The sequence below is a fragment of the Kickxella alabastrina genome, assembly GCF_025024165.1.
Source record: "Kickxella alabastrina strain RSA 675 chromosome Unknown BX661scaffold_14, whole genome shotgun sequence".
In the NCBI taxonomy this organism is placed as follows: domain Eukaryota; kingdom Fungi; phylum Kickxellomycota; class Kickxellomycetes; order Kickxellales; family Kickxellaceae; genus Kickxella; species Kickxella alabastrina.
In genome coordinates, this window is record NW_026251485.1 from 197222 (window position 1) to 223925 (window position 26704).

General features: G+C 48.6%; 13 protein-coding genes across 13 annotated transcripts; 4 read left to right on the forward strand and 9 right to left on the reverse strand.

Moving 5' to 3' along the window:
* Nucleotides 1-218: 218 nt before the first annotated feature.
* BX661DRAFT_183777 (uncharacterized protein) lies at nt 219-1610 on the forward strand. Its single transcript, XM_051536308.1, has 2 exons — nt 219-1446; nt 1482-1610. The coding sequence occupies exons 1-2, from the start codon at nt 398-400 to the stop codon at nt 1579-1581; spliced, it is 1149 nt and encodes a 382-aa protein (XP_051390968.1). The 5' UTR covers nt 219-397; the 3' UTR covers nt 1582-1610.
* Nucleotides 1611-3992: 2382 nt separating this feature from the next.
* Nucleotides 3993-5752, forward strand: BX661DRAFT_205927 (uncharacterized protein; the record flags this gene model as incomplete). The annotated part of the gene is made up of 3 exons (XM_051538605.1): nt 3993-4574; nt 4715-5328; nt 5436-5752. Exons 1-3 carry the CDS (start codon nt 4357-4359, stop codon nt 5750-5752), a joined length of 1149 nt encoding a protein of 382 aa, XP_051390969.1. The 5' UTR covers nt 3993-4356.
* A 133-nt stretch (nt 5753-5885) lies between these two features.
* On the reverse strand, nt 5886-7236 carry BX661DRAFT_205928 (uncharacterized protein; the record flags this gene model as incomplete). The annotated part of the gene is made up of 2 exons (XM_051538606.1): nt 5886-6222; nt 6354-7236. 2 exons carry the CDS (start codon nt 7234-7236, stop codon nt 5969-5971), a joined length of 1137 nt encoding a protein of 378 aa, XP_051390970.1. The 3' UTR covers nt 5886-5968.
* A 1532-nt stretch (nt 7237-8768) lies between these two features.
* On the reverse strand, nt 8769-10178 carry BX661DRAFT_183783 (uncharacterized protein). Its single transcript, XM_051536309.1, is given in 3 exon segments — nt 8769-9690; nt 9792-9904; nt 9920-10178. 3 exon segments carry the CDS (start codon nt 10103-10105, stop codon nt 8961-8963), a joined length of 1029 nt encoding a protein of 342 aa, XP_051390971.1. The 5' UTR covers nt 10106-10178; the 3' UTR covers nt 8769-8960.
* BX661DRAFT_183784 (uncharacterized protein) lies at nt 10179-11336 on the reverse strand. Its single transcript, XM_051536310.1, has 2 exons — nt 11104-11336; nt 10179-11047 (listed from the first exon to the last, which is right to left on the reverse strand). Exons 1-2 carry the CDS (start codon nt 11275-11277, stop codon nt 10313-10315), a joined length of 909 nt encoding a protein of 302 aa, XP_051390972.1. The 5' UTR covers nt 11278-11336; the 3' UTR covers nt 10179-10312.
* Nucleotides 11337-11447: 111 nt separating this feature from the next.
* On the reverse strand, nt 11448-12549 carry BX661DRAFT_183786 (SGNH hydrolase-type esterase domain-containing protein). The gene is given in 3 exon segments (XM_051536311.1): nt 11448-12110; nt 12140-12464; nt 12482-12549. 3 exon segments carry the CDS (start codon nt 12535-12537, stop codon nt 11577-11579), a joined length of 915 nt encoding a protein of 304 aa, XP_051390973.1. The 5' UTR covers nt 12538-12549; the 3' UTR covers nt 11448-11576.
* Nucleotides 12550-13084: 535 nt separating this feature from the next.
* On the reverse strand, nt 13085-13546 carry BX661DRAFT_198922 (uncharacterized protein; the record flags this gene model as incomplete). The annotated part of the gene is made up of 1 exon (XM_051538280.1): nt 13085-13546. One exon carries the CDS (start codon nt 13544-13546, stop codon nt 13085-13087), a length of 462 nt encoding a protein of 153 aa, XP_051390974.1.
* Nucleotides 13547-15179: 1633 nt separating this feature from the next.
* BX661DRAFT_183787 (uncharacterized protein) lies at nt 15180-15712 on the forward strand. Its single transcript, XM_051536312.1, has one exon. It carries the CDS (start codon nt 15272-15274, stop codon nt 15596-15598), a length of 327 nt encoding a protein of 108 aa, XP_051390975.1. The 5' UTR covers nt 15180-15271; the 3' UTR covers nt 15599-15712.
* BX661DRAFT_154279 (uncharacterized protein) lies at nt 15693-18909 on the forward strand. Its single transcript, XM_051533254.1, has one exon. It carries the CDS (start codon nt 15840-15842, stop codon nt 18420-18422), a length of 2583 nt encoding a protein of 860 aa, XP_051390976.1. The 5' UTR covers nt 15693-15839; the 3' UTR covers nt 18423-18909.
* A 97-nt stretch (nt 18910-19006) lies between these two features.
* Nucleotides 19007-19585, reverse strand: BX661DRAFT_183790 (4'-phosphopantetheinyl transferase superfamily). The gene has a single exon (XM_051536313.1). The coding sequence runs from the start codon at nt 19536-19538 to the stop codon at nt 19053-19055; it is 486 nt and encodes a 161-aa protein (XP_051390977.1). The 5' UTR covers nt 19539-19585; the 3' UTR covers nt 19007-19052.
* A 1095-nt stretch (nt 19586-20680) lies between these two features.
* On the reverse strand, nt 20681-21862 carry BX661DRAFT_210204 (P-loop containing nucleoside triphosphate hydrolase protein; the record flags this gene model as incomplete). Its single annotated transcript, XM_051538712.1, has 4 exons — nt 20681-21120; nt 21288-21546; nt 21576-21641; nt 21674-21862. 4 exons carry the CDS (start codon nt 21860-21862, stop codon nt 20681-20683), a joined length of 954 nt encoding a protein of 317 aa, XP_051390978.1.
* A 411-nt stretch (nt 21863-22273) lies between these two features.
* BX661DRAFT_210205 (P-loop containing nucleoside triphosphate hydrolase protein) lies at nt 22274-23510 on the reverse strand (the record flags this gene model as incomplete). The annotated part of the gene is made up of 3 exons (XM_051538713.1): nt 22274-22416; nt 23187-23423; nt 23470-23510. The coding sequence occupies 3 exons, from the start codon at nt 23508-23510 to the stop codon at nt 22278-22280; spliced, it is 417 nt and encodes a 138-aa protein (XP_051390979.1). The 3' UTR covers nt 22274-22277.
* Nucleotides 23511-23572: 62 nt separating this feature from the next.
* Nucleotides 23573-24548, reverse strand: BX661DRAFT_32508 (uncharacterized protein). Its single transcript, XM_051539077.1, has one exon. It carries the CDS (start codon nt 24390-24392, stop codon nt 23841-23843), a length of 552 nt encoding a protein of 183 aa, XP_051390980.1. The 5' UTR covers nt 24393-24548; the 3' UTR covers nt 23573-23840.
* Between the last annotated feature and the right edge of the window lie 2156 nt (nt 24549-26704).

Here is a 26704-nt window from a genome sequence, read left to right on the forward strand (position 1 = left end):
GTTTTTCTGGCATCATGTCGGCCTCGAGTTTATTTATGCATGCTGTCGTCATATATATACCAGTGAGATTTCCCCACATTTTTCATGTTTTTACATCATTTAAATGTATTTCTGGAGCATTATCTGGCCGCATTGACAGACATCTACAGTTTATTTTACCATAAGGACCATGCGTTCTCCTCAATCTCCACGACACAACTGTTTCTTCTATATATATTCCAGACTAGGTACATCACCGCCTGTAAAAAAAATACCGCGACTTTGCTGTAAGTTTTAAAAGGCTGGCATCGTGGAGCACATATTCGTCAATATTCTTTCAAAAATGCTTTGCACACCGCCAGCAATATCTTTAGTATCTTGATCTCCACTCCGTTTTGAATTTGTATACTACTTCATCATGATAATCTTGCGCATCTGCACCATCTTCTTTGCCCAGCTCTTTGTGCATCTGGCGCATGCTCAAGGCGGCTGCTCGAGGATTGTCACCCGCCGCGACATCACGTCTCTGTCGCCGCAAGAATGGAACCAGGTATCCAGCGTTCTCCGGCGCATGAACGATGACGGTTGGTTCCGGTACTTTGCTGACATCCACAACCGTGAGTTTGGAAATATCCACGGCAACGATCATTTCTTCCCCTTCCACCGCCGTTTCCTGCTCGACTTTGAGGAGATCGGCCAGCGCTACGACCCTAATTTCGCAGTGCCCTACTGGGACGAGCTGCGCGACTCGCGTAACCCGGCCGCATCCCCAGTGCTCAGCTCGCGGTTTATCGGCGGAAACAGCTTTGGCCAATGTCTTAGAGAAGGTCTACAGAGCGGATGGACAATGACGTATCCTAATGGACACTGCCTGACTAGAAACTATGACAGAGGCAACCAGATGCAGCCGTGGTACTCGCCCGAGTACATCTACTCGGTCATGCAGCGCTTCGGTGACATGCACAGCTTCCGTGAGGCCATTGAGTTCTCACTGCACGGCAGCGTTCATCTGGGAATGGGCGGTGACATGGCAGCAATGTACAGCTCGAATGACTTTGCGTTCATGCTGCACCACGCCAACCTTGATCGTCTGTGGAACGAGTGGCAGTCGTGGGGCCACAGCATGACCATGGACGGCCGCGACAGAGGCGGCAGCTCTATCGGTCTTGGCTCCCGACTGCCGCACTACGGCGATGATGTTGGCTCGACGATGCGTCTGGGTGTCAACCGCATGTGCTTCAGGTACCAGGGCGGCACCAACAGGAGACGGGCAAATGCCCTGTCGATGGTTGCCATGCCCTCTGGCAGCAACTCGTCTGACGCCGACACCAACCTCGGCAAGCTGCCGCTGAACATTCTGCAGAAGTGGTTCCCCCAGGTGGCCCACGAAACCGCGTCGCTGGGCAGCACCAATTCCAACTCGGCTAGGGGCTCGATGGCTTCTGGGCCGGCATTTGGCAGGCTCTGGTGTACCCTGCGCCGCTTTCGAATGAATGGGTGAGCATGCACAAGTTTGACCAGAGAAAGGTTGCGGAAATTATGAAGGACGCTCGGGATTTTGTCGATGAAATGAACCGTGTAAACTACTTGTCGCCATTCTAAAAAAATATATATAAAGCGCATGGCTAAATGATATGCAATATTGTTGGCAATTTCAACATTTCATTTTAAGCTCTCCAATTGGAACAGGCCCAATATTTGGACCGGCAGTCTATTTCCTGATGCACAATATATTGAAGGCAATATTGGTGATTCATCTTTTTATTGTTTGCTTACTATATTACCAGGTTGAAATTTGTTGACAATGTGCATACAAGTTAAAAGCGGATGCGGCAACAATGCGCCGCAATTTGAAATATGTTGGCTTGAACAATGGCGAAAAATCGCGCATTGTAATACAACAGCAAATAAACCCAAAACATTAGAGACACGACAGTATCACGCATCTCCGAGCAAAAATAATTACCGTGTTACTTGATACTTGATATACCTGATGGCTTTTTCCCGCAGTTTCTACAGTTTTTGCATCCACTGCAAAAATACCTTTTTCATATCATGTTGGTATATATGCGCTCAACCCAAAACACAGAAACTGCGCGGGGGCAAATGAACTGAGAGCAAAATTAATGCAGGGAAGTTTGAAATATTAACATGATTGTCCTCATTTTCGAAAAGTGAAAAGGAGGGGCGCATATAAAATTGGCACATATCTTTGTTGCAGAAATCAACGACAAACTGGCTGCAAGAGACTTGTTTTTCTGTTCTAGAAAATACACAACAAAAAATATGAGTGTACTTTTATTACACTTCTACAATAATTCCAGACAAATTCACAAAGGAAATTGTTGTTTACATTTTTCTTTTTCGAAAACCACACAAACAAATGTATATTATTTTTCGATAAAATGCAAACAGCCAGTGAAATGGTCGGAAATGAAAGAGGGAACCTGCTTTAAGTGTGAAAATGAAAATACACTTTCACAGTGGACAAATTAAATGATGAAACGAAATTGCCATTTGTGAATTGTGGACAAACGATTAATTTTTCTGTACAACTGGAGATCTCACAATTGCAAAATGAAGATGTTTTTATTTTTTATCCAATATTTTGGGCGATAAATTTGGCATTTACAAAGCGTCATCGAGTAACTGAAAGGGACCAGAGACGTTCAGAATTGTTGTTTTAAAATTTTTCTTGAAGAAAAATATATGCTTAAATATACACGAAAATACGCGTTGACACCATTTATTTGCGTGTGTTCCATGCGGGCGAAACGCTACCGGCGAAGACGTGCTTGATTTAATCAATCAACAGCTATTTCACCCCTACTCCTGGTCATTTTAAATATGCTGATTGTTGCGTACTAATACTCGCAAATGCCGCGTTTAAAATTATCTTTGAATAGCTTCTGTTTCCGAAAATAGTAGAAATATGCACAAGCCCAATCTATCACTTGACCTGCGCCTCAACCAGACGCGAAATAACAAAGACGCTTCTTTATGCAAAATAAAAACTTGAAAAAAATATGCCAGGGCATTGATTGTTTTGGCATGTGCACTAGTCAGAAGTTTTTTTTTAAATAAACAGCCTATCATAATTATCAGATAAATTCTAGATAACTTGCCAACGATGTTTAAAGCACAGGTCGCGCTTACACCGCAATTAAATCATGTCTGTTGATAATAATGATAACAATTATGATGCCAAACTTTTACCACGAAAAGAAAGACAAATAGTGCACCATGGCCTGGCGTTTTGTCAGGTCCTGTGCGGCATACACAAATACACTTTCAATATATATGCAGGCGCACACGTTCAGACATTGCATGTGCGTGGCAAATGTTTTTATTTTTAGTAATTTGTCATTCACGTCACTTATTGAAAACCCCCTATCCTATACAAATGGGTGTGCGGCTTCCAAGCACAATGCCATTATTGAAAGAGTGTTCAAGTAAGGGAATTAATATTTCGGCTTTACTATATTTTTGTCGTGTGTGTAGTGGGTTCACTAGACCAGCGCTTACTTTGTTTTGCAGTATTACCAAACAAATACTGCTTGTCGACCACAACAAGGGCTCAATGGACCGCCGATAGCGATATTGTCTTTTTTTACTGTTTGCCGTGAATGCTGTCGCAAACACGGCTATAAGAAGTTTATATATAGAAGCGGCACAATTGCGATGGGAAACGGAGGTTTTCCTTTTCACTAGAGAATACATCTAATTGGCGTGCCCAACAGAGATAAAAATAGTTTGAAAATCAGGAAAACTGAAAAAGGAAAAACAAGGGGGGCTGGTCGGCAAACGGGCGCACCATCCCCCTCTCTCTGCCACCCCCCCCCACTCATCAAGCCGCTTGTTTGTTATTTTTGGCCGAGGCTGCCAGCCATTGTCAACCTGTTTTTAGAAAATTTTGTATGGACAGCTGAGCAAAATAAAAAAGTATCTGGAAAACCCAGTACGATTGGCAATATGCACAAACAGAGAGAGAAAAAGGGGAGAAACGTACGACTGCGTATGCGAAAATGGAGCAGGTAAAAATAACGCAGACGGAGGTGCGCAATTGCCGCTCGCCAGCTCACATCTGCTGCTGCTGTTAGAGCAAAATAATTGTTTTGAGTGCCTGAAAAACAACCCAAGGTAGCCCAAGGACAGATGATGAGAGCTTTGAGGAAATCTTTATAAACAGCATTTCTGGCGCTGTTCGTCCACCATCCAATTTGTTTGTGTTGTTTATCAGTTCCTCGGCTGTTTATTTTTCTATATACTTTCTGTGCTTAATAGTTAATATCACTGCTCTTGTGGACTACCTCTTGCCACTTCTCTAATACTTTATTTTTTTAGTCAGCTCATACTGACATCTTCATTGCCTAAACAATGAAGTTCTCTTCGATCGTCATGTCGGCAGCTGCCATTGGCATGTCTGCCGTTGGTATCACCAACGCTCAGCAGAACCAGGCCGCTTGCTCCAGCGTTTACACCCGTAAGGAGCTCCTGAGCCTGACCCCCAGCGAGTGGACCCTGTACAAGGCAATTCTGACTGCTATGCAGAGAGACGGATGGTTTGCCTGGTTCTCGTACCTGCACGTCCAGTGGTAAGTTATTTACACTATTAAAATAGTGATTGAAGTAACCTCATACTTTTCAATTGTGCCACACATAAACGTAACCTGTCGTTAACCAACCAAACACTATGTGACCTTGAATATATTTTTAATATATTTTTGCACTCTAGGTTCAGCCAGATTCACGGTAACAGCCAGTTCTTCCCCTTCCACCGTCGCTTTGTCCAAGATTGGGAGCGCGTCGGCAGAATGTACAACTCTGGCTTTGCCCAGCCGTACTGGGATGAGATGCGTGACTACCGCACTCCTGCCACCTCGCAGGTGCTGACCGCCAACTGGATCGGCGGCAACGGCGCGGGTACCAACCGCTGCGTTACCAACGGTGTGCAGGGCGGCTGGACCATGACCTATCCCAACAGCCACTGCTTCTCGCGCAACTTTGCCAACAATGGCAACCCTACTTCGTGGTACTCACCCGAGTACATCAACTCGCTTGTTCAGAAGAACAGCAACATGGCCACTTTCCGTTCCGACATGGAGTACTCACTCCACGGTGTTGTTCACATTCACCTGGGTGGCGACATGTACCAGGGTCACAGCCCCAATGACTGGGCCTTTATGCTCCACCACGCTAACCTCGATCGTCTGTGGTGGCAGTGGCAGCAGCTCAACAACCATCTGTGGACCATGGATGGACCCAACTCCGATGGCGGAGCCACTACCCTGAACACCAACATTGCCTACTTCAACGAGCCCATCCGCAACGTTATGCAGCTTGGCTACGGTAACATGTGCTACCAGTACTCCAGCAACGTCCTTTCCCGCCGCGACCTCGACTCTGATATTGAGAGCGTGCTTGCTGTATCTTTGCCTACCGATATTCTGGCCAAGTACTTCCCCGAGACTGCCAAGACACACCATATCAATGCCTCTGCTCTGTCGCTGCTGCTATTGCCAATCTTTCCAACTCTGATATTAAGGCGCCCATTGCTGCCGCCGCTGCCATTTTCGCCAACTCTCCCATCGCCGCTCAGGTTCAGAGCCTTATTACCTCTAGACAGCGCAGGCGCATCCCCCGCCCCGCTGAAATTACTGATGCGTGGGCCAAGATGCACAACTACAACGCTGCTGACGTTGCTCGTGTTAAGAAGGAGGCGCGCGACTTTGTCGACGACATGGCCAAGATCAATTACGAGTCGCCCTTCTAATTATTTGTACCCTTTTATAGTATAATACTTTTTCTGTGTCCAAGCTTAATTCTCCTTATATATATTCAAATTTTTCTCATATTGTCTTTATGTTTTGCTTATCTCTTTTTAACATCAATTTTTTTGGTAAAAGGCTTAAAACATGCATTATATTTGTAAGTTTGTTGGAGATTGAAAGGTAGGGAAAATGGATAGACAATTGTGAAAATGTTTTTTCTAATAAGGCGATGTGTACGTGCTGTTGTTGAGCAGCTCGACAATCTGGCAGGCGTTGTTGTGGAACATCTCAACTCTCTCTGGATCAAATCCGTGCATCTTGATCCACTCGGGAGTCAGGCGATCCGGGAACGTAAGGGGCTTGCCCTGCGCGCACCTTTCCTTTTTCTCCTGGTACGCCCTGCGCCTGAGTGCCGAAGTGCCACCGTTGAGGCCAGGGAAAAAGCGGTCAATATCGTTGCTGCCAGGGCGCGCTGGAGGCGGTCGTTTTCGATAGCACGGTTGGACACGTTAGACGATCCTGAAATGGCGGGATTAGAGTTGGGCGCATCTTGGGGCTGAGCTTGTTGCCGCTGCTGCGACACAACGCCGTTATTGTTGCTACCTGGATACGACTGGGGTGGGTTGGAGCTAGAGTCGTAAGTGTAGCAGACATTTCCGAATCCCAGAACCATCACAGACTCGACGGTGGATCCACCGAACGGCACGCTGTTGTCATCGGGGATAATATCCCTGATCGATGCCGGGCCATTAGAGCCGGTTCCGTCGTACATTAGGAAGCTATTGTGAGCGTTCTGCCAGTCCCACCACAGACGGTCAAGATTCGCGTGATGCACCATAAAGGTAAAGTCATGGGCCGCATAGCCAGAGTCCATTTCTCCGGCCAGTCCCAAATGAACGGCGCCGTGGATGCTGTACTCGATGTTCTCGCGGAACCTGGACAGAGAGGTATCGGACCGGATATAGGACGAAATAATCTCGGGCGCGTACCAGGGGCTGATGCTGTTGCCATTGTTCCAGTTGCGGCGCAGGCAGTGGTTATTCGGGTAGCTGAGCTGGGTGTTGGCCTGGATGCCATCAGTCAAGCAGCGATCCTGGTTCTGCCCATTGGTGCCAAGCGCAGTCGAAGTGAGCAGCGGGTCGCTTGCCGGGTTGCGGTAGCTCTGGGTTGCGTCCCAGTAGGGAACGGTGAAGTTGGGGTCATATCTGCGTGCGATGTTCTCGAACTCAATGAGAAAGCGGCGATGGAAGGGGAAGAAGCAGGTGTTGCCGTGGATGCGGTTAAACAGGCGATCGTGGGCGGCTCCAAAGCTTGTAATCAACCCATCCTGGTGCATCCGCTGCAAAACGTTGCTGATGGACCGCCATTCCTGCTGCGACAGGGAGGCAGCGTTACGTCGGACGCGTATGTTTGAGCATCGGGCTGGGCCCTGAGCTGCGCCCAACGCTGCTAGAGTGACCAGTACGAGACTGAGCGAAAGTTTCATAGTAAACAGGGTAGATTATTATATCTTGTAACAGTAAACACGGGCTAGTTTGCAGGACAGATAAGTGCTGTTGGTATTAGAGTATGGCTTTAAAGTATACTAAAATAATGAGTAAACGAAGGGGTATGTAGACAAAGCTGACTCCTGATTTTGCCAAAAAGGCTGTAGTGTGTGCGTGTATAGATACTGTAAATCCGGATGGTTATTTGGTTTCTTTTTTGGCAGAATAAAAAACGCGATATAGAGGGGTAGGGGGAGTGAGAAGGGGTGGATTTGCTTGCAAGATAAAAGAGGGAGAGAGGCGGCAAATGTTGGCTTTTGCTGGACAATAGTGGCTGATGACCCGCTCAAGTTAAATAAATAGCAAATAAAGAGAAGCAATAAAAAAGAAAAACAGAAAGGTAGACGAAAGAAAATAAAAGACGAAATAAAATATATATGTTTCGGGCGCGGGTTGTCACTGCAGGAGACCACAAATTAAAAATATTTAATATCGAGAGAGGGAAAGAGAAAAACATTGAAAATATAGACAATTGGATTTGGTTTGGTTTTGTTGTATTTTGGCAAGCTGAGACAATTTTGTCTTTTTTTCCGTAGTATTTTTCCATTGTTTTCCACTCAGTCCACTATTGTGTCAACATACTGACATTTAACAATCAGGCAGGGAGACAGTCAGACGAGCTCAATATGTTTACTTAAAAAAGTGCCACTGCGGTCAAGATGACATCGTTAAAATACTTTTTTAGGACCCAAAGTCCACCTGCATGTTTACGTTGCATTAAATATTTTCGAGTGGGCAGAAGAGGGAGTTGCCTTAATTGTGCGGACCTGAATAAAGGACCTTTGCAACGCACAAAATATAGGCCGTGCCGAAACAAATCCGCTTAGTTATCTGGAAAAAAAGGCGGCATAAAAATAGAAACTAACATTGCTATCGTGAGCGCATGCAGGACTGGAATTGACATGAGAAAACAGTAAACACAGGTCATTATGTCATTGTTTCGAAATAAAAGGAATAGGGAGTGGGATCGTAATTGTGCGTTGCATCTATTTCATTTTTTCAGACAGTGCCACAGTCTGCATTAATTTACTTTATATATTTTCTCGCCGCATTATAAACATGGCCCAGTGGTATTGTACCTGTGTTAGTAGACAAAGTTAAACAACACACCCCATACAGGTGACAATTTGATGTGGCCAGCGAAATAAAAATAAAAATAAAAATAAAAATTAAGGATGACAAAGCGTTTTAAATGTTGGCTTCCCTTCTAGAAGGATGATATTGTAATTAATTTGGCGCCATCCACTCGCATCGTTCGCAGCGTATTATGCTAGACTTGCTATTGTAAAAAAGGGATACGCGCCATTACCCCTGCTCCGTGTAAAGTGCCTACTATTAGCATGTATAAACATGCCTGATTAAAATATTAAACCAATAAAAAAGTTTCGCTGATATGTCAACAAAACGCTATTGCTTACTTGAAATGCCATTGCGCGCAAATATTGATGTTTTCATTCTGGATAGTATTTTTATATTAAAAATAAATTAAAATTATTTCTGGCGGTTAATAAAAATACATTACCATATTTCAGGCCACATTATAAAATGTTTACTTTGGCTAGTCTCCCTATCCGTTTTTATTCATTACATGCTGCCAAAATTGACATTGACGGGGCTTCCTCGGTGATAATGCGCAGGGAATGACGCTTCGACGCACTGTCTCCTAAAACCCCGCCTTGTTATCTGGCTTTGAGATATGCAGCACTGGGCTGGATTTGACAGTCGGATGGGTGTGCACAAATGTCTTAAAAAAGCCTGTAGTCTGCAAGAAGAAGCCGCCGACAAAAGTCGCCGGCAAGTCAAGCTGGACAGGACCGTTTTTCGACACCAGCACCATCTCCAGCGGCTCATCCGAGTTCAAATGCACCTGGGCGACAATTTTGGCATCGCTCGTGGAGAGATACAGCTTTTTTGTCGGGCACCAGTTGCCCTCAATATTTCCCTTGACGACCTTCACATTGCACGCGGCGACGTAAACGTTGGTGGCGACCACTTCGCCGTTGCATGTGGAGACCTCAAGCGTGCCGGCCTTGACGTTTCCCAGGCCGATGCGCGCATTGGTAGTGGTGGCAGATACTGCGGCAGCATCAATGTCCTTCAGACTGATTATGGCATCGGCGCTGGTGGCGGTCAGGGACGCGGCGCGCAAATCGTCAATGTCCATCCACGCGGCCTTGCCGATGATCTCCACAGCACCTGTGGCCTCGATATCGTGAACGGTGATGTTCCCGTTGTGCGCAGCCAGTTTAATTATATCGGCCGCCACGTCACTGAGATGCGCGGGGCCGTGGCCGGTTGACAGTTCCAGGTGCTTGAAGCGCGTGGAACCCATCATTGTAACGCCAATGGCCCCGTTTGGGATATCCACGCGGATCCCCGGATGCACAGCGTGGCTGATTTTGGAGGGTCCGATATGGGCATGGTGATGGCCACTTCGGCGTTCGTCAAGCCCATGTCCCAAATGCTCCAGTCAACATTGATATCCAGCGCGCACTCGGACCGCTCGTTTATTTGGCTTTTGGCGTGGATTCTGTCGTGGATTGTTGTTGATATGGAGGTGAGCAGGATTTGGACGTGCACTTTGTTGCCCCAACGCGTGTCTACCGCCTTAGCGATGCGCACGTTTGTTGTGCGGATTCCGGGGTGTGCAGGAATATTGGCGACTTGAAATCGTAGTCCAGGGTTAGTGTGGCTGATCGGTTGGTGGTGCGCTCGATTGTTGATGTGGTGCAACATTCCCGTTGCTGTTGCCAGAAAGCGGAAATCCGAGTTTGTTGTGTGCTGTAATCCGACGTTTTCTTCAGACATTATTACTACAATAGGGTGATGTACAATGTTTTTTTGTTATATATTAGAGGAAGGGTTGGCACGTGTATGTGAAATAGAAAGAAGAGAAGAGAAAGAAAGAAAGAGAGGAACTGTTTGATGAGACTCAAGCCGCATGGCAAAGTCCATCCCTTTTCCCCCTCACCTTTCCATTTTTCTCTGCACTCACTTTTTTCTCTGCAGTATTTTTTATTGTAACTTGACTTCCAAGCGCTCCTCAGTTTCCACTGAGGGCTTTTCAGTCAACAGCTCCCATTCTGCGCCCGGGGTATACAAGGGCGGGCGCACAGTCTGCTCGGAAATAAACAGGGCCACAGCAGCCTGCGCCAAGATATAAAACGCTGGACCAACCCAGCTCATCTGCACGAAAAAGTAAAAAGCAAGGATGAACCCAATAACTGTCGACTCGCGCGCACGATAAAACTTGATTTGTTGTTCAGGCTTAGCGCCCAGATGAGAGAAGTAAGGGCGCAGTAGGTCGCGGCTAAAATCGCTCATGGCCAGGAGGGATTTGAAGATAAACAGAGTGGAGTGCTTGGATCCTGGGGAAGCAACAGTGGCCAGGATGATGGCCCCGGCAATCGGGTAGCCGACAAACCGGCTCATCATCGACAGGGCACCCAGGGGCACAACCAGCCAGCCGATCAGGGGGAGTTTCCCTAGATACGAAGCCGCAAGCGTCATCAGGTATCGTTTACCCAGTCTTTGCGCTGTGAACTTTATCTTGGCCCAGCGGAACTTGCGTGGCGGCCATGTTTTCAGCACCCGGGCGTACTCGGGGTCAACTTCCTCCAGCATAGTGAAGAAAATGTCTTCGAACATTTGTGGCCGCGCGTGGATGATTATGTCAAGCCCCAGGAGCGGCAGCGTTGTGAGGAAGTGGTCGACTGCCTGGCGGGTGCTCAGCAACGCCAGGGTGCTCTGCTGGGAGTCGTAGCGGAAAAGTGTGGCAGTTATTTGTGCGCTGTGCGGAGCAGAACGAGGGGGAAGAATATCAATATGTAAATAAGTGCATATGCGAGTACCATGAGGAGCACGGTTACTTTGAGAACGTTGAGGAATTTTTTCTGTACGCGTTGGTGCTTGGATGCAAAGCGGGTTGCCTTGTAGGCGAGTGTCATGCCATGGGCAAGTTCGCCGGCATTCAAGACCATTATGTGGTGTATTAAAAAAAACTGAAAAATAAAGATTTTAAACGCGAATTCTAAAAATGAAGCACCATAAAAAGTTAAAGAAAAGGAAAGGAAAGGAAAAAAGAGATTGGGGCTAAAAAAATCTTGCAGTCAAAGCGCGGAAAAAAAGTGCTTGTATCAGAAGCTGTCTACGCTACTGCCACTGTCGTCTATGCTATCGCTACCGCCACTGTTGTCTACGCTACCACTACCGCCGCCTCCATAGTACTCAACAATTGATGGATGTTAAGTGAATGGTTAAAACCAATTGTTTTTTACCTTTACGGTCTCAACTCGGGCCAAGTTGAACTAATCGTTTGGGTAAGGAGGTCGAAGAAGAGCTGGTTTCCCTTAGCACTAAAGTGCATTCCATCGACAAAATACTCATCGTACCCATCGAACGGATCAACACCAATAAACTTGCGCACCTTATCTTCCACAGCAGTCCACATATCCACACACGGCAGTTTAAAATCCCTGGCGATCTCCTTAACAGCATCAGCATAGAGTTTTGTGTTATTGTTTTTGCGTACCCCCTGTTCACTAGTTCCCTTCCAGGAAACCTCGTACATGCGCTCGCCCAGCGCCGGTGGAGTAACAAGGACAATCCGAGTCTCTGGCGAATAGTAGTCGGACTCGGGATCGCTGACCAAGGAAACCATATAGCGGAGGTTTGCAGAGAACACGTCCAGGGGTACGTGCCTCCAGCTCGGTTTCATTGCCGAGTCATTGGCGCCGTAAAAAATAGTCATTAGGCGAACGGTCGGCGTAGCTCCGGCAAAAGTGTCATCGCGGCCGGCCATTTCGATACCTTTCTCAACGGCAGTGTGGGCTTGGGAAGTACAGATTCGACTATTTTACGTGCCTGCTCTGTATTATATCCGCTGATACCGCGGTTAAGAACGTCCATACGGCGTCTATAGTGGTGTGAGAGGAGGGATACCCATCCGTTGTTTGTGGAGTTGCCGCCGAGTTGTGTGATGGAGTCGCCTAGAGCCAGAAACACGTCGTACATGCCGCCGGTGTAGACTGGGTTGGCCGTGGGGGCGGTTTTTAAGTTGGCGCTGGCGCTGGTTGCGGGTGTTGTGAGGGTCTGCGGCTCGCTGCTGGTTGCGGGTATTGTGACGGTATATGACTCGTTGAACGACGAGTTGTACATGTATAAGTTGCTAAGAATCGACAGGACCAATAGGGAAAAATGGTGTAGAGCGCAGAGGTGCTGCGGTACCACTGCAAGGCCATTTTTGAGACTAAAGAGTATTGAATAAATAAATAGATAGATAGTTAAATATGTGTGTAAAAATAAAATAAAATAAAATAAAATAAAGTAAAAAGATAAAAATAAAAAATGGGAGCGCAATCATGTCTTTGCAGCATGCGTTGGTATGCATTTTATTTACTAAAAGGGATTGCAAATTTGTTTGTTTGTGCGTGACGAGTTACAAAGGGTACAAACTTTTGCATATAATGATTGCATTGGGGTGGTGGTTGAAAACGGATGATCTCGGATTATTGGAAGATCTTTTGAAGTAAATTTTTTTTTGCCTACTCACTCTTATTGTACTGCAGCATTGGTTGGCAAATATTCATTAATTGTAAATCACAATAGTTATTTATTTATTAGCTTATAGTTGGCTATGTTTGGTATATCGAGATTAATTGTTTATATATTAAATTAAAAGTAGATTGATTTGTTCAGATGCACAACCAATTAGTCATTAGTATAAACAAAGAATAAATAAAATATAGACATTTTTATAACCCGATATTTACAGACTCGGTTTGGACTTCATTCAGGCCAAGGTAGCTCAATATCCTTAACAACAAGGTCATACAAAAGCTGGTTTCCTTTGGCGCTGAAGTGCAGTCCATTGACAAGATACTCGTCATATCCATCAAAAGGATCTGTGTTCACCAAGCCACACATCTTGTCTTCTACAACAGTCCACATACCAACACAAGATAGTCTAAGGTATTTGGCAAAGTTTTTAACAGCATCAGCGTAGAGCCTGGTATTGTTGTTATTGCGCATTCCCAGCTTACTGGTTTCACCCATGTACTTGGTATACATGCAGTCGCCCAGGGCCGGTGGAGTAATAAGCAGAATCCGAGTTTCTGGCAAATAATATTCAGACTTTGGGTCGTTCACTAGGAAAACCGTGTATTTCAGGGTTTCTGAAAACACATCCAAGGAAACATGTTGCCGACTGGCTTTCGCTGCAGCATCATTAGCGCTGTAAAATATAGTCATTAGGTGGACAGTTGGAGTAAACCCCAGAAGGGTATTATCGCGCTTTGGATATTTTGATAAAAACACCACTTGGTGTATTTTGTACGGTTCTGGGAAGTATGGATTCTAAGATGTTGGGGGTGCTTCGTTGGTGTTGCATCCGCTGATTCCGCGGTTGAGAACGCCCATGCGGCGCACGTAGCGGTGGGAAAGAAGAGACACATCCATTGGTTTTTTTTTTTTTGGGGGGGGGAGGGGGTCAGCACCATATTGCGTAGTGGAGTTGCCCAGGGTGACAAGAATATTGTACATGGCACCAGTGTAGATTGAATTAGTTGGAAATTTTGGAGTTGAGGCACATTTGTTTGCAAAGTTGCCTGGAAGGGATATTGCCAACAGAAGGAGGATGGTGTAGAATGATAAAGTACTGTGGTGGCACTGCGAGTTTATTATAAAAATTGTGATTTATTTAATAAGTATATGTTGATAATAGAAAATAAATGGTGTTGAGCAGACTGGTGCTGCGAAAGTGGATGTGGAGGTTGAGTTGTGAAACGAGCTTCCATCAACATGCCGATTGACAGGGCATAGATGGTATTATATAGGATCAAATCAGGGGATATAATATTGATACCCGGATATGCCCCCCCCTCATTTCATAATGTATATGCATGGATGCGCACATGCGAAAACCACAACATTGACATGCCAAGCTACTGGGCTGCTCGCAGAAAATCCAATTCTCACCAGTGGAGTGCACAACTGGCAAAGTGCACGACAAAGGCAACGAGATACATATATAAGATGAAACCGACCCTAGTTCTACTTTTGATTCTTTTGATAATGAAAACTATAACAAAACCCAAACATATTTTTAGCACTAGACAACTAGTGCTCCCCTTAAATCACAACAGTGGGATGAGGAAATATATATATTTGTTTTAAGAAAAACTGAAGCAAAGGTGGTATTTATGTTTTAATAAATTCAAAAAAATATGCAGAGTATTGTAGGTGGAACATAGTGGTTTATAAGCATGCGTATTTTATTTGAAGGCTTTGAAAGCTGACATTTGATTTTTTTTACTTATATAAAGGGTGTAATGTTCTTGGCTAGTCAGAACATTCCACATTGTATATTTTGGTTCATATTAAAAAAGATTCAGATATTTGTGGTGCCCAACACACATTTCAAGCCACTATCTTCCCTTTTCAAGAATCAAGATCGCCCTCATGGCCACTATACACATTTCTGTTATTGCTGGCTAACATCAAGGAACACCATGATGTTTACAGCGCTGGCCCCTTTTTCAGTTCCTTAAGTAATTTTTGATACTTAAATATATTAATTTAGACCCACATTTTTATAAAGTACGACAGTATTCAGTTGAAATATGTGTGTGTGTATGGGGTATTTAATATAAATTTGTGGATTAATTAATTAGATATAATGTTTGATCTATTTATGTGGTATATTCATGAGAATTGCATAATAAATAAATATTTTTTACCAGGCACGAATATCCTTTCGATGCAGTGAGGGTTTCTTAGGTAAGATATGTAGTGATCTAATCAACAAATCAAACAAAAAATTTAGCGAATATGTGGAGGGCAAGATTGACATGATTTCAAGGATTGGATTTGACTATCTTTTTGTATTCTGCTTTCAATTTTATTTTAATTATTTTTGAATTTGAACTTTTAATTACATTGAAGCCTTTTTTTTTAATTTTTAATTTTTTTTTTACAATGTTGGCAGCAAAGGTTATCCGGAGGCATACGCATACCAAGGGGATGTTGAGATATCTGAGTACAGAAAAATTAGGGCAGCAGTCGCAGATCAAGACAAAGAGCGATACGTATGGTGAATACCATTTCCGCAAGTCTATTGAGCGCGGAAGGGAGGCATACTCTGTGAAAAACGTATTTACAGCGTTGGCGTTGGCGAGTGGGTGTGCCGGGATATATTTTTACTCGTTGAGTGCTGTGAAGCAGGAGAATTTCAGTGATGTACCGATGCCGCGTGAACCTTCTGCTGAGGAAAAGGCACAGTTTGAACAGGAAAAGCAGCAGTAAAATTTTTTCTTCTATTTGTGATTATATGTTTAAAAAACCGCAGCAAGTGTGAAAAAAAACCTTTATAAAATGATCACTTGAAAAAAAAGGTTTTCTTCTTTTTGTATTGCTCAACAATATTTTTTGTCTTTATTTGTGTACGAATTTAATTGAAAAAGGGGCAAGAAACATTAAGCATTACGCATTAAACATTTATCATTTATCATTTAGCATTTAGAGTTGAGCTAGCACACCGACTCTTATGACTCTAGAAAACACAACCACCGCGGTTACAGGTTTGGTCGCAGGATTAAGACTCGACGACAATGGCTTAGCAGGCAATGCAGGCAATGCAGGCAATGCGGGAAGCGGCATAGCAGAAGCCCCTGCAGCCGGGCCCTCGAAAAGACGGAACAGGCGCGGAAAAGGCAGAGGCGGCAGCGGCGACCGCGGCGACCGCAGCACCAACACCACCACCATCACCGACGGCAACGCCAGCCAGCAGCAGGACGCGCGCGAGGGCCGCGGGCCAAAGGAAAAGGAGAACGAGAACGAGAACGAGAAGGAAAAGCCCAGGCAGAAGCAGAGGCAAAAGCAGAGGCCGGCAGCGGACGCCACCAGGGGCCGCGGCCGCGGCCGCAGCGGCAGGAGCGTTGGCGGCGGGCGGCAGTTCAGCGGCGCGCTCACGGGCAGCGAGCCAAAAGAGGAGGCGTCGCTCAGCTCGTCGCTCGGAGCGCAGCTGGCGCAGAGCTCGTACGAGTGCATGATCTGCTGCGACAGCGTGCGGCCGCGCCACGCCATCTGGCAGTGCGACACGTGCTGGGCCATCTTCCACCTGCCGTGCGTCAAGCGCTGGGCAGCAGCCAGCACCAGCACCGGCGCCAGCGCCGGGTCCGGGTCCGGAACCAGCTCCGGGCCCGGCAGCCGGTGGCGGTGCCCGGGGTGCCAGCACGCGCGCGCAGCAGCGCCCAGCCACTACGTGTGCTTCTGCGGCGCCACGCGCAACCCCGAGCCCGCGCGCACCGGCGGCACGCCGCACGGCTGCGGGCGCATCTGCGGGCGGCGCCGCGGCGCGCACTGCCCGCACGCCTGCCCGCAGCCGTGCCACCCGGGGCCCTGCGCGCCGTGCACGGCGCTGGCGCCCGAGCAGGCGTGCTTCTGCGGCCGCGTCGCGTTCCGCCCGCGCTGCGGCGCCGGCTTCGATCCGGTGGCCGGCGCGCAGTCGTGCGGCGCCGTCTGCGGCGAGACGCTCGGCTGCGGCCAGCACGCGTGCGCGCAGCCGTGCCACGCCGGGCTGTGCGCGCCGTGCGCCGTGCCGCAGGAGCAGCGGTGCCTGTGCGCGCGCCACACGCGCCAGGCGCGCTGCGGGGCGCCGCCGCGCTACGCGTGCAAGGACACGTGCGGCGCGCTGCTGGGCTGCGGCCGCCACCGCTGCGCCCGCGGCTGCCACGCGCAGGACGAGCCCGGCTGCCACGACACGTGCGCGCTGGACCCGGCGCGTGCGCCGACGTGCCACTGCGGCGCGGCCAAGGCCGACCGCGCGTCGTGCGCTGACGCGGTGCCCAGCTGCGGCAGTGCCTGCCGGCGCGCGCTGGGCTGCGGCCATGCGTGCGCGCAGCCGTGCCACGCCGGGCCGTGCGCGCCGTGCGCCGAGCCGGTGGCCGCGCCGTGCCGCTGCGGCGCCGCCGTGGTGCGGGGCACGTGCGGCACGCCGCTGCTGTGCGCGCGCACGTGCGGCGCCAAGCGCAGCTGCCGGCGCCACCGGTGCGCGGCGCAGTGCTGCGGCGACGCGGCGCACGCGTGCACGCTGCAGTGCGGGCGGCAGCTGGCGTGCAAGGCGCACACGTGCGGCGACGCGTGCCACCGCGGCGCCTGCGCGCCCTGCGCCCACACGTCGCCGGACGCGCTGGCGTGCGGCTGCGGGCGCACGCGCATCGCGCCGCCGGTGGCCTGCGGCACGGCGCCGCCGGCCTGCCGCCTGGCGTGCCCGCGCACGCGCGCCTGCGGGCACTTCAGCCCGGCGCCGCACGAGTGCCACAGCGGCGCGTGCCCGCCGTGCGCCGTGCTGATTGCCGCCGCGTGCATGTGCGGCGCGCGCGAGCTGCGCAGCGTGCCGTGCCACCGCGCCGGCGCGGCGTCGTGCGGGCGCATCTGCGCGCGGCTGCTGCCGTGCGGCGGCCACCGGTGCGAGCGCAGCTGCCACCGCGCCGGCGACGCGTGCCTGGCGCCCGGCGCCGCGTGCCGCCAGGCGTGCGGGAAGCCGCGCCGCGCCTGCGGCCACGCCTGCGTGCTGCCGTGCCACACGCCCAAGATCTGCGACGAGACGCAGCCGTGCGCCGCCACCGTCGTCGCCGCCTGCCCGTGCGGCCGCCTGCAGGCGCGCCAGCGCTGCGGCGCCACGGAGCTGCGCGCTGAGCGGCTTGCCGTGCACTGCGACGACCTGTGCCGCCTGGCTGAGCGCAACCGCCGCGTGTCCCTGGCCCTGGGCTTCCCCGACCAGGCGGCGGCTCCGCTGGACGGGCTGGCGCGCATCCGCTACTCCGACGACGTGCTGCGCTTCGCCCGCGCGCATCTCGCGTGGGTGCGCGAGATCGAGGCCTTGGCCGCTGGCTTCATTGCCGAGCGCGCGCGCCCGGCGCTGCATTTCGCGCCGATGAAGCAGGGCCTGCGCGCGTTCCTGCACGCGCTGGCGCCCGTTTACGGGTGTGCGCCGCGGTCCGTCGACCGCGAGCCGCAGCGGTCGGTCTGCTGGGACAGGGCCCGGGCTCGTGCGTGCCGAGCATCCCTGTCTCCAGTGCTGTGCGGTACACGCAGCCGCCCACGGTGGTGTGCAGCGACCGTGTGAATGCCGTGGAGGGCGGCGGCGCCGAGGCCCCGATCTTTGAGGTGCTGCCGACTGCGCCGGCGCCGGCGCCTGCGCTGGCGGCTGGCGCCGTGCCCGCCATTGGCTCGTCGGCCGACCGGCTGCGCCGCAGGATCGACTTTATTTGCATCCGCAATCTGCGCCACGGGCTCACAGTCGATGAGCTGCGCGCCGCCATCGACCGCCTGCTGATGCCCAATGCAGCGTATACTTTGCATTGGAAGGCCGAGGATCTGGTCGAGATGTTCTGTTCGCTGGATCCGGCCGATGCGCGCTCGGAGGTGCTGGCCAAGTGGGAGCATTTGCTGCGCAATAAGCTGCCGCACATGGGGGTAGCTGGAATTGTGACTGGCGAGAAGGCTGCTGTGGAGGAGCCTCCTCTTCCGCTGCCTGCTAGTAAGGTGCCGCCGAGGCCTCTTGTTTTCCATGTTGACGACGACGAAGAGGACCACCACCAGCAGCAGCAGCACAACAGGGCGAGGCTGCTAGCATCCTTGCTGGTAATGCCAGTGACAGCGAGAGTATTCCTGAGGACTGGGAGTCACTCAACGTGTAGACATAGTATTATTTTATTTGAATTTTAAAAAGTTGCATTTTCTATATATTCTTGTCTTATTTCGCTATTGCTGTAGCAATAGCAAACGCATCAATGTGGCTGATCGACACCTTAATCTCGCTTACGCCAGCCTTCTCTGCGGCCTCCGCCACCTCCCCATTTAGCACAGCCTTTGGCGCCCCACTGACCCCCATTGAAATCTCCACATCCACCAGGGGAGCAGCCGACCCTCTCACCCAAACTTTTTCCCAATCCGGATGTAACGAAGACACTGCCTTAATCACCGCCTCTTTCGCACACCATTTACCGGCGAAGCTCGCATGTGCATTGGGTCTTGACCAGCAATAAGTTTGTTCTGCCGTGGTGAAATTGCGCTCGATAAATGTGGGGTTGTTAATGTTGATGTCTTGGATTAACTCGATATCTACACCCACTCCAATGCTATCCTTTGATGGCGATAATGTATTGTTGAGGAGTTCTGATGCTTGCTGTTGGGCTAGGTACCCGAGTGCATATTTGGGTCCTTCAAGCGAACCTTTCATTTTGTTATTAAAACTTTTTTAGAGAAAAATGAAAAAAAAACAAAAAAACATATATATATATATATATGGTGAGAAGATGCTGATTTTTTTATAATAATGTTAATATGAATCTTTGATTAAATATCCATTGTTCACCACTTATTGGTTTTGTAAGCCTGAGCCAGAGGATTAAAAAGGGAAGGGAAGGGAGAGGGGAGTATCCCCGAACAGGGTCATTTCAGAACCAATAACTTGTTTATTATTTACAACTCAGCACATAATATATCCTTATTTGGATTCAAATAATACCCATTTTTGACCTCCATATCGTCTTGCTTTTAAATTAATAATATCCATCAGTTCTACTCAAAACTAACAATAATATCTAAAAAGAACCAATGCTTTTTTATTTTACACAATAATCTTTAAAATAATCAAAGAATATAAAATTAGTTTTTTTTACCCCCAAAAAATAAGGTTTCTTTAAAAGCTACAATAAAAAGAAAAAAGAATGAAAAGTAAATAAAAGAAAAGAAAATGAAAGAAAAATAGAAAACGCAGACAATATATATAAGCGATAGAATGTCCAATACACGAAAAACTACATTTCATCTTATTAAATATATATTTTTACTATCATATATTTGTATACTTATTTTTTTTGTTCAAGATACCCCCGATATATTTGAAAAAAAAATGCGGAGCCTCTATGCCAACGTCCAAAAAAATGAGTATCCCACGTATTATCTCAGATTCCGTAAGCCCGAAAATATGGACTTTGAAAGATATTCTAAAATACTTCCAATTAACATTACCATTAAAGATTTCAAATCATCTGTAAATGAATTTTTGATAGAAAATAATTTCAGTAAATGCCTGAGCAATTCAATTTTTAAATATATTGATCAAGTTAAGGCAATAATAAACACGAAAAAAAATGCTTCTAAAAGTAAGGAAGAAGCGCTTCCACTTATTAATTATATTTTTAACGATACAAATGATACACTTTTTGTAGATATTAAAGGTCTGGCTCTATATGTAGCTACCAGACATCATCCTTGCAACTAAACCACATTATTAAAAAAATTTTTATAAATAAAGCTCTATTTATAGTAAAAAATTATTTGGCATGTTAATAGCAAAATAAAAGCAACAAATAGGTTTTACCTACGCCGACAAAATCGTCTCGTTAGTACCACTGTGATGCTTGCGCTGGCCGCCGAGAACAAGTAGTCGTACTCGCCAGACTTTAGACACATGTGCTTGAAAAGTCCCTCGCTCTTTGACAGCAGGTTGTACGGCGTGTCGTACTCCATAATTTTGCCCTGATCAAGCACCAGCATCTTGTCGTAATCAACAATCGTGCGCAGTCTGTGGGCAATGCATAGCAATGTCGAGTCTGCGAATTCGTTGCGGATGGTGGTCTGAATACGGGTGTCTGTGTCAAAGTCGACAGATGCAGTGGCCTCGTCCAGGATAATGACGCGAGTGTGCTTGACCAGAGCGCGCGCTAGCGCAATCAGCTGCCGCTGGCCCTGCGAGAAATTGGATCCATTCTCGGTGACTGCCATGTCCAAGTCAGTGATTGTATGGCCAAGCGTCACTGTATTTTGTTGCACTATGTTATTACTGCTGCTGCTGATTTTAACAGTTGCGCTATCAGCTGTGGCCAACTCTCCAAATATGCTTGTGTGGCCTAATAAGATATCCTTATTGCTGTCGACCAATTTTCTGCTCGAAATTCATCCTCGTCGCCGAGCAGGTGTGCACGACGCAGTGCCAGCCACAGCTTGTCATCACCGTGCTCATTAAACGGATCCAGGTTGCTGCGGATAGTGCCTGTAAACAAAACAGGGTCTTGCGGGATGATGGTCAGCCGTGAGCGCAAGTCGCCCACACCAACCTGCGATATGTCAATTCCATCCACCATGATCCGACCTGCGCTGGCCTCCATAAATCTAAACATGGCCAGAGTCAGTGTGGTCTTGCCAGCACCTGTGCGCCCAACAATGCCTATCTTTTCACGCGGCTGCACCTCAAACGATATCCCGCGAATACAGGTGACTGGTTTTCGTCGTACTTGAGCTCCAGGTTATCGACACTAATACGCCCGTCGGTCGGCCACTCAACAGGAGGCACGCGTCAGGAATAGTGACTGGCGCTTCGGGCTCAATATTCAAGTACTCGATAACTCGCTCGACCGAGTTCAAGTTTATCTCGCTGGCAGAGTAATACCATACGAGTGTCATTATGTGGTCGGTAAAATTAAGTGCATACGAAAGCGACAGTCCGGCAAGCCCAGCGTCCATGCGATCCATGGTGATAAATGCGAGCAGCCCAGCCATAAACAAACAAGAGCACCGGCAAGATCAACGCGAATACTGAGCCAGCGACTGGCACCCCACATGTAAATAAAATGCCGGTTGTTGTCGTCGACCTTGGTGTAGTTTGCCATGCAAAACGCGACTCTTGACCATATGCGTGAATAGTCGACACGCCATTGATAGTCTCGTCAAACTGAGAGTAAATAGGAGACTTTGTCACGCTCTCGAAACGCTTGATCTCGCATGATGTTGCCAGGTACAGACACCAATGATCCAGTAGATGATAGCAATACAATAGCACCCAACGTAAATGCCGGCGTGATGACCGCAATGACGATGAGAATCGCCAGGGATGCAATAATCTCGGCCAGGAAAATTGCCAGCGACGAGATCAGCGACTGGTCAATCGACTCTATATCCTTTGAAAACCGGTTGATCAGGCGGCCAACAGGCGTAATGTCAAAGAACCGCACAGGCGCGCGCAGAATGGTGCGCAACAGCGCTTCGTGCAGAGTCCGTGAGCCTTGAGTGATCCCCAAAAATGCAACAGCGAGCGGCCCAAAATGAGAAACAAACTTGCCAGCGCAATTGCAACATACCCACCAATAAAGTGCGCTAGATCGACTCTGCCGCTGTCTCTATCCTTTCCATTTTCGATCCGGATTGTTGGGTTTCAATCAATTGATTGCTTGTCGGCTGGGCTTTCCGTATGATGAGGCCCACTCGCGCAGCCACCAGTCCTGAGCGACCAGCAGACCCTGCGTCAGCATGAGCAGCGCAGTCAAAACCGCCCAAAACATTAATCCACCACTAGCCCTGATATAGGCCAGATACACCCGCCACTGGACATGACCACGGGACCAACCCTCATCAGTTTTAAGTTTTCCCTTTTGGTGTTTGCATCCTGCGGCGCGGCATTTGCCTTTACATTGGCATTAGTGCTGCTGTTTCTGCAAGCGCCGTCAAACCGCTTGCCAATTGTATCTCCAACAGCCTCGGCAGTGGCAATTCGCTCGTGTCTGTCGCCTTGCCCTTGTTCTCTGACCGGGCCTCTGCGTGCGTTGCCGTGTTTTGCTGCTTCTCATCGGCCTCGCGCAACGTTTCCTTGCTGAGCTTTCCGCTATGCAGAACCTCGAGCGGCATCCCCGCCGCAGCAATGCGGCCATCCTGCATGACCACCACCATCGCTGCGCTCTTGATTGCCAGGCCGATGGCATGCGTAACCAGAATGCGCGTGCGCTCGACATAAGCGGCGCCATCAGGCAGTTGTCGTACAGGTGCTTTGCAGTGTGCGCGTCGACCGCAGACAAGCAGTCGTCCATGATGATGTGGCGCGGGCGAGTACACAGCGCGAGCCAAGCATATGCGCTGCTTCTGGCCGCCTGACAACGCCACGCCGCGCTCGCCGATCTCTGTCATGTCGCCGGCATCAATGATTTCAAAGTCCCTTGTTAGAGCGCACATGTGCACAACCTCACAGTAGCGTTGCTCGTCGTATGGAAGACCAAACGTAATGTTGCCGCGGATTGTGTCGTTTAGCAGCCACGCCTGCTGGGCCACGTACGCGACAGACTCCTGCAAACTAAAGGGATTAGACGTATTTTCGCCAAGCGTCGCGCGCGCTGAACGCGGCCCCTGGAACCATTAGCCGGCCGGCGGTCAGCCGCATCTCTCCCAGGAGCGCCATCAGAAGAGACGTCTTGCCGCATCCGGTGGGCCCAGCAATGATGCTCAGCTTGCCCACAGGGAAACTGACTGTAAGGTCGCGCAGCTCAAACACGCCGTTGCTGGCACTCTGTACGCCACCCGCGAGTTCATTGCTTGCGCTTGCCTCTGGATTGGAACTCAGCAGCGGCTGCAGAACAGTTGGGTTTGTCAAGTCAATCTGCAGATGCAGATGCAGATGCAGATGCGGCCGACTTCCAGCTAAACGACGCATCGATAAAGCCAATATCAGTCGCGCTCACAATCTGGGCGTAGCTGGCACCCTGCCCACTGCTCACAATACCATTATGCGCCTGCCGTGTTGACTTGCTCGCTCGTATTTCGACGTCTCCTCTTCGAACAAAAACTTGGACACACGATCAACCGAAACTTTGGCCTGCAGACAAAAGAAAAAATTTGGAAGCTGGTCCATCGGCTCACGAAGTGTCTTGAACAGTGCCAGCGCAGTAAAAGCTATTGACGCTGTAAGCTGCTTGTCCATGACCTTTGTGTACACGACGAATGTGGTCAGTGTGATAAAGACTGGCACAACAGCAATGAATACAATATAAACTGTCAGCAACAAGTAGCGCTTGCGCAGCACGCCGAGTTTACCACTGCGAATCGCAGCAACCTGCTTTTCAAACTGTGGCTCCCAGGCAAAAAACTTGATGATGCCCACGCCCTGCAGAATCTCGTTGATCATGCTCATACGCTTGTCACTTATTTTCATTAGTTGGGTCTGGATTACTGTCCAAAAACTGACAATACACCACTGGGTCGGTATTGTGAGCAAAATCGTGCACACCCCGGCAATGGAGGCCAAGCCCAGGAGCTGGTACAGCATCAAAACCGTGATTACAATCTCGGCCGGCAACTGGTAAGGAAATGTAAATATGATGACGCCTCTGAAATCTTGTTGGCGTCAACAGCCATGAGGTTGGTAATTTTTCCCGTTGACGTCGACTCGCTCTGTTTTCTGCGTCTTTGCCACTGTTTTTTCACCCTCACTATCCTTTGCCGGGGCATCGTCCTCGCTGGCGGCGTCTCGGCGCCGCGGCTCTTCTTGTACACCTCGCCAATGACAATGGCCTTTATCTAGAGCCCGATCTTACGCCCGATCCACAGCGCCTGGCTCTGACACACGGTAGAAACAGTGCCTCCTAACAGTAGACCTGCAACACACCAGAACACCTGCTCTCTAGTGTATATGTCTGATCCTCCATGTACGCCAGGATGCGCTTCAGCAAAAACGGCCCAGTAAAAATAAACACAGTGAATACAAGCGTCCACACGCACTGCAGCGCCAGCTGATAACGGAAGAACCAAAACAGCGGTATGTCATGCCCCGCTTATCGCTTCCATGTTTGCGCACATAGTCTCAGATTCGCGCTGCCACTTGGCACACACGCGCATCGAGTGATCTTCAGGCATTAGGTCGTAGACGTCCTTGGGTTCCAATGGCCGCTTATATCCCAGCCAGATCATTGGGTCATCCACGAAAAAACAGCTGCTGCGATATCGACGCTGTGCCTCGGGCGCCGGCGGATGTGTGCCGACTCTCCAACAGGTGCGTTTAAAGACGACCTGCCGGCGCCTCTGCTGCATGAAGCTGGCCAAAAATAACACAGTGACAATGCTGGCCATTGCAATTCAATGGTGGAAAGCTCTCGATCTTACCTGCGAGTAAGCCAGCAGGGCAGACCGCACCTTGAAAAAGTCGACAAACACGCCGGCAAGAAAGACAAGACGCAGATGCGGCAATGGCGACGGTGTGCTAGTGTTTGAACGGCACAGAAGGTAGACACAGAGAATTGCCGCCCACAGCCACAAAGCCATTTCGTAGGCTGACAGCCTGCTGGCAGTATTGTCGTAATTGGAAAGCAAATGCCCCAGCGGTACCTGGGCAAGCATAAGGATAACCAGCAGCATATCGCAGATTGATGGTCTTGGGCGACTCTGGTTCCGAATAAAATATGCGCCACCAATTGTCTGCTCGGCGGGCAGCTCATAGCTTAGCAAACCATCACTCTCAGCCAAATCGATGTCATCTTCGCCCCGTCGCTGTCAAAGCTTTGGCTAGAATTTTGGCGGTTTCCGTAAACTGTGGCGCCATACCCGTGCTGCAATTGCTGCGGCATGCATGTGGTGTTGCTTGATTGCCAAGCAGCGACGAATAGTCAGAACGAATTTTGGAAATTCCAGTGCGCCTTTGACAGGATAGGCGGTAGCACAGAAAATAAAAACTAACAGAAATTGAAACAGCTGTTATACCTCCTGGAACCAGTCTTTCGACAAACAGGCGCGGAAGCAGGGGTCAAAATCACCTTTGATCCAGGGTTGTCCCACGGAATGCTAGTGCACTCTGCCAGGACCATGCGGGGTTTCAGGAATGACTAAAATTTAATAAAGAGAAAAGAATATCACAAATTGGAAAACTAATGGTTGAGCAATTTTATGTATGTTTTTGAAGCTCTGTTCTTTTAGTTTATTTGGGCTAGATTTATATGCCCAGCATACTTGTATGTTAAAGCACTTGTTTGATATTGTAGTATTTTTTTACCTGTATAAGTATATATGGTTATCGATAAAATAATTTCAAAAAAAATCTTGTAAATTGAGCGTACTGAAGTAATTGAAACAATAAAGGAAAAGGCAATATTTAATGAAAATAAAATAAAATGAAAGGAACTAGAAGTGAATATGAAAAAATGGAGTGGTGATAGGAAAACAACAATTTCCGATGCAACCAACTCTGCATGACTTGGGAATAAAAATATTTGCTGCATATACACAAGCTTACCAGCATGATTTTTCAGGAAAAAACCCCATTGTACAATAATTTCATAATGTTTCCTACTACATTTAATAACATCGCACCATTTCTTTATACATTTCTCTATTTCTCTGTAGCCTCCCATCCGCCTAATCATACACGCAAATCAACGTCGATTAAGGCTGCCCCCCCACTGCCCAACCACATAATTATTTTTATCACGTGGCTTTTTTAGATTGCTCTTTATATATAGGGCGCAAACAACACTGCATATTATCTTCATTTTATCTTTTTAATTTATACATAAACCAAATTGCCAACATTCGCTTGCTAAAATTATCATTGGAAATATAAATATTTACTTTCTTATAATATTTATATAA

What these genes read in the sequence shown, in the direction of transcription:
- BX661DRAFT_183777 (XM_051536308.1), top strand. Translation starts at nt 398, where the DNA reads ATGATAATCTTGCGCATCTGCACCATCTTCTTTGCCCAGCTCTTTGTG. An exon ending in CCGGCATTTGGCAGGCTCTG is followed by an intron (nt 1,447 to 1,481) that starts GTGTACCCTGCG and finishes TGAATGGGTGAG; the next exon opens with CATGCACAAGTTTGACCAGA.
- BX661DRAFT_183783 (XM_051536309.1), bottom strand. Translation starts at nt 10,105, where the DNA reads ATGTCTGAAGAAAACGTCGGATTACAGCACACAACAAACTCGGATTTC. An exon ending in CAAATAAACGAGCGGTCCGA is followed by an intron (nt 9,691 to 9,791) that starts GTGCGCGCTGGA and finishes CTCCAAAATCAG; the next exon opens with CCACGCTGTGCATCCGGGGA.
- BX661DRAFT_183784 (XM_051536310.1), bottom strand. Translation starts at nt 11,277, where the DNA reads ATGGTCTTGAATGCCGGCGAACTTGCCCATGGCATGACACTCGCCTAC. An exon ending in TATTGATATTCTTCCCCCTC is followed by an intron (nt 11,048 to 11,103) that starts GTTCTGCTCCGC and finishes TACGACTCCCAG; the next exon opens with CAGAGCACCCTGGCGTTGCT.
- BX661DRAFT_183786 (XM_051536311.1), bottom strand. Translation starts at nt 12,537, where the DNA reads ATGGCCTTGCAGTGGTACCGCAGCACCTCTGCGCTCTACACCATTTTT. An exon ending in CACGTAAAATAGTCGAATCT is followed by an intron (nt 12,111 to 12,139) that starts GTACTTCCCAAG and finishes ACTGCCGTTGAG; the next exon opens with AAAGGTATCGAAATGGCCGG.
- BX661DRAFT_183787 (XM_051536312.1), top strand. Translation starts at nt 15,272, where the DNA reads ATGTTGGCAGCAAAGGTTATCCGGAGGCATACGCATACCAAGGGGATG.
- BX661DRAFT_154279 (XM_051533254.1), top strand. Translation starts at nt 15,840, where the DNA reads ATGACTCTAGAAAACACAACCACCGCGGTTACAGGTTTGGTCGCAGGA.
- BX661DRAFT_183790 (XM_051536313.1), bottom strand. Translation starts at nt 19,538, where the DNA reads ATGAAAGGTTCGCTTGAAGGACCCAAATATGCACTCGGGTACCTAGCC.
- BX661DRAFT_32508 (XM_051539077.1), bottom strand. Translation starts at nt 24,392, where the DNA reads ATGCTGTACCAGCTCCTGGGCTTGGCCTCCATTGCCGGGGTGTGCACG.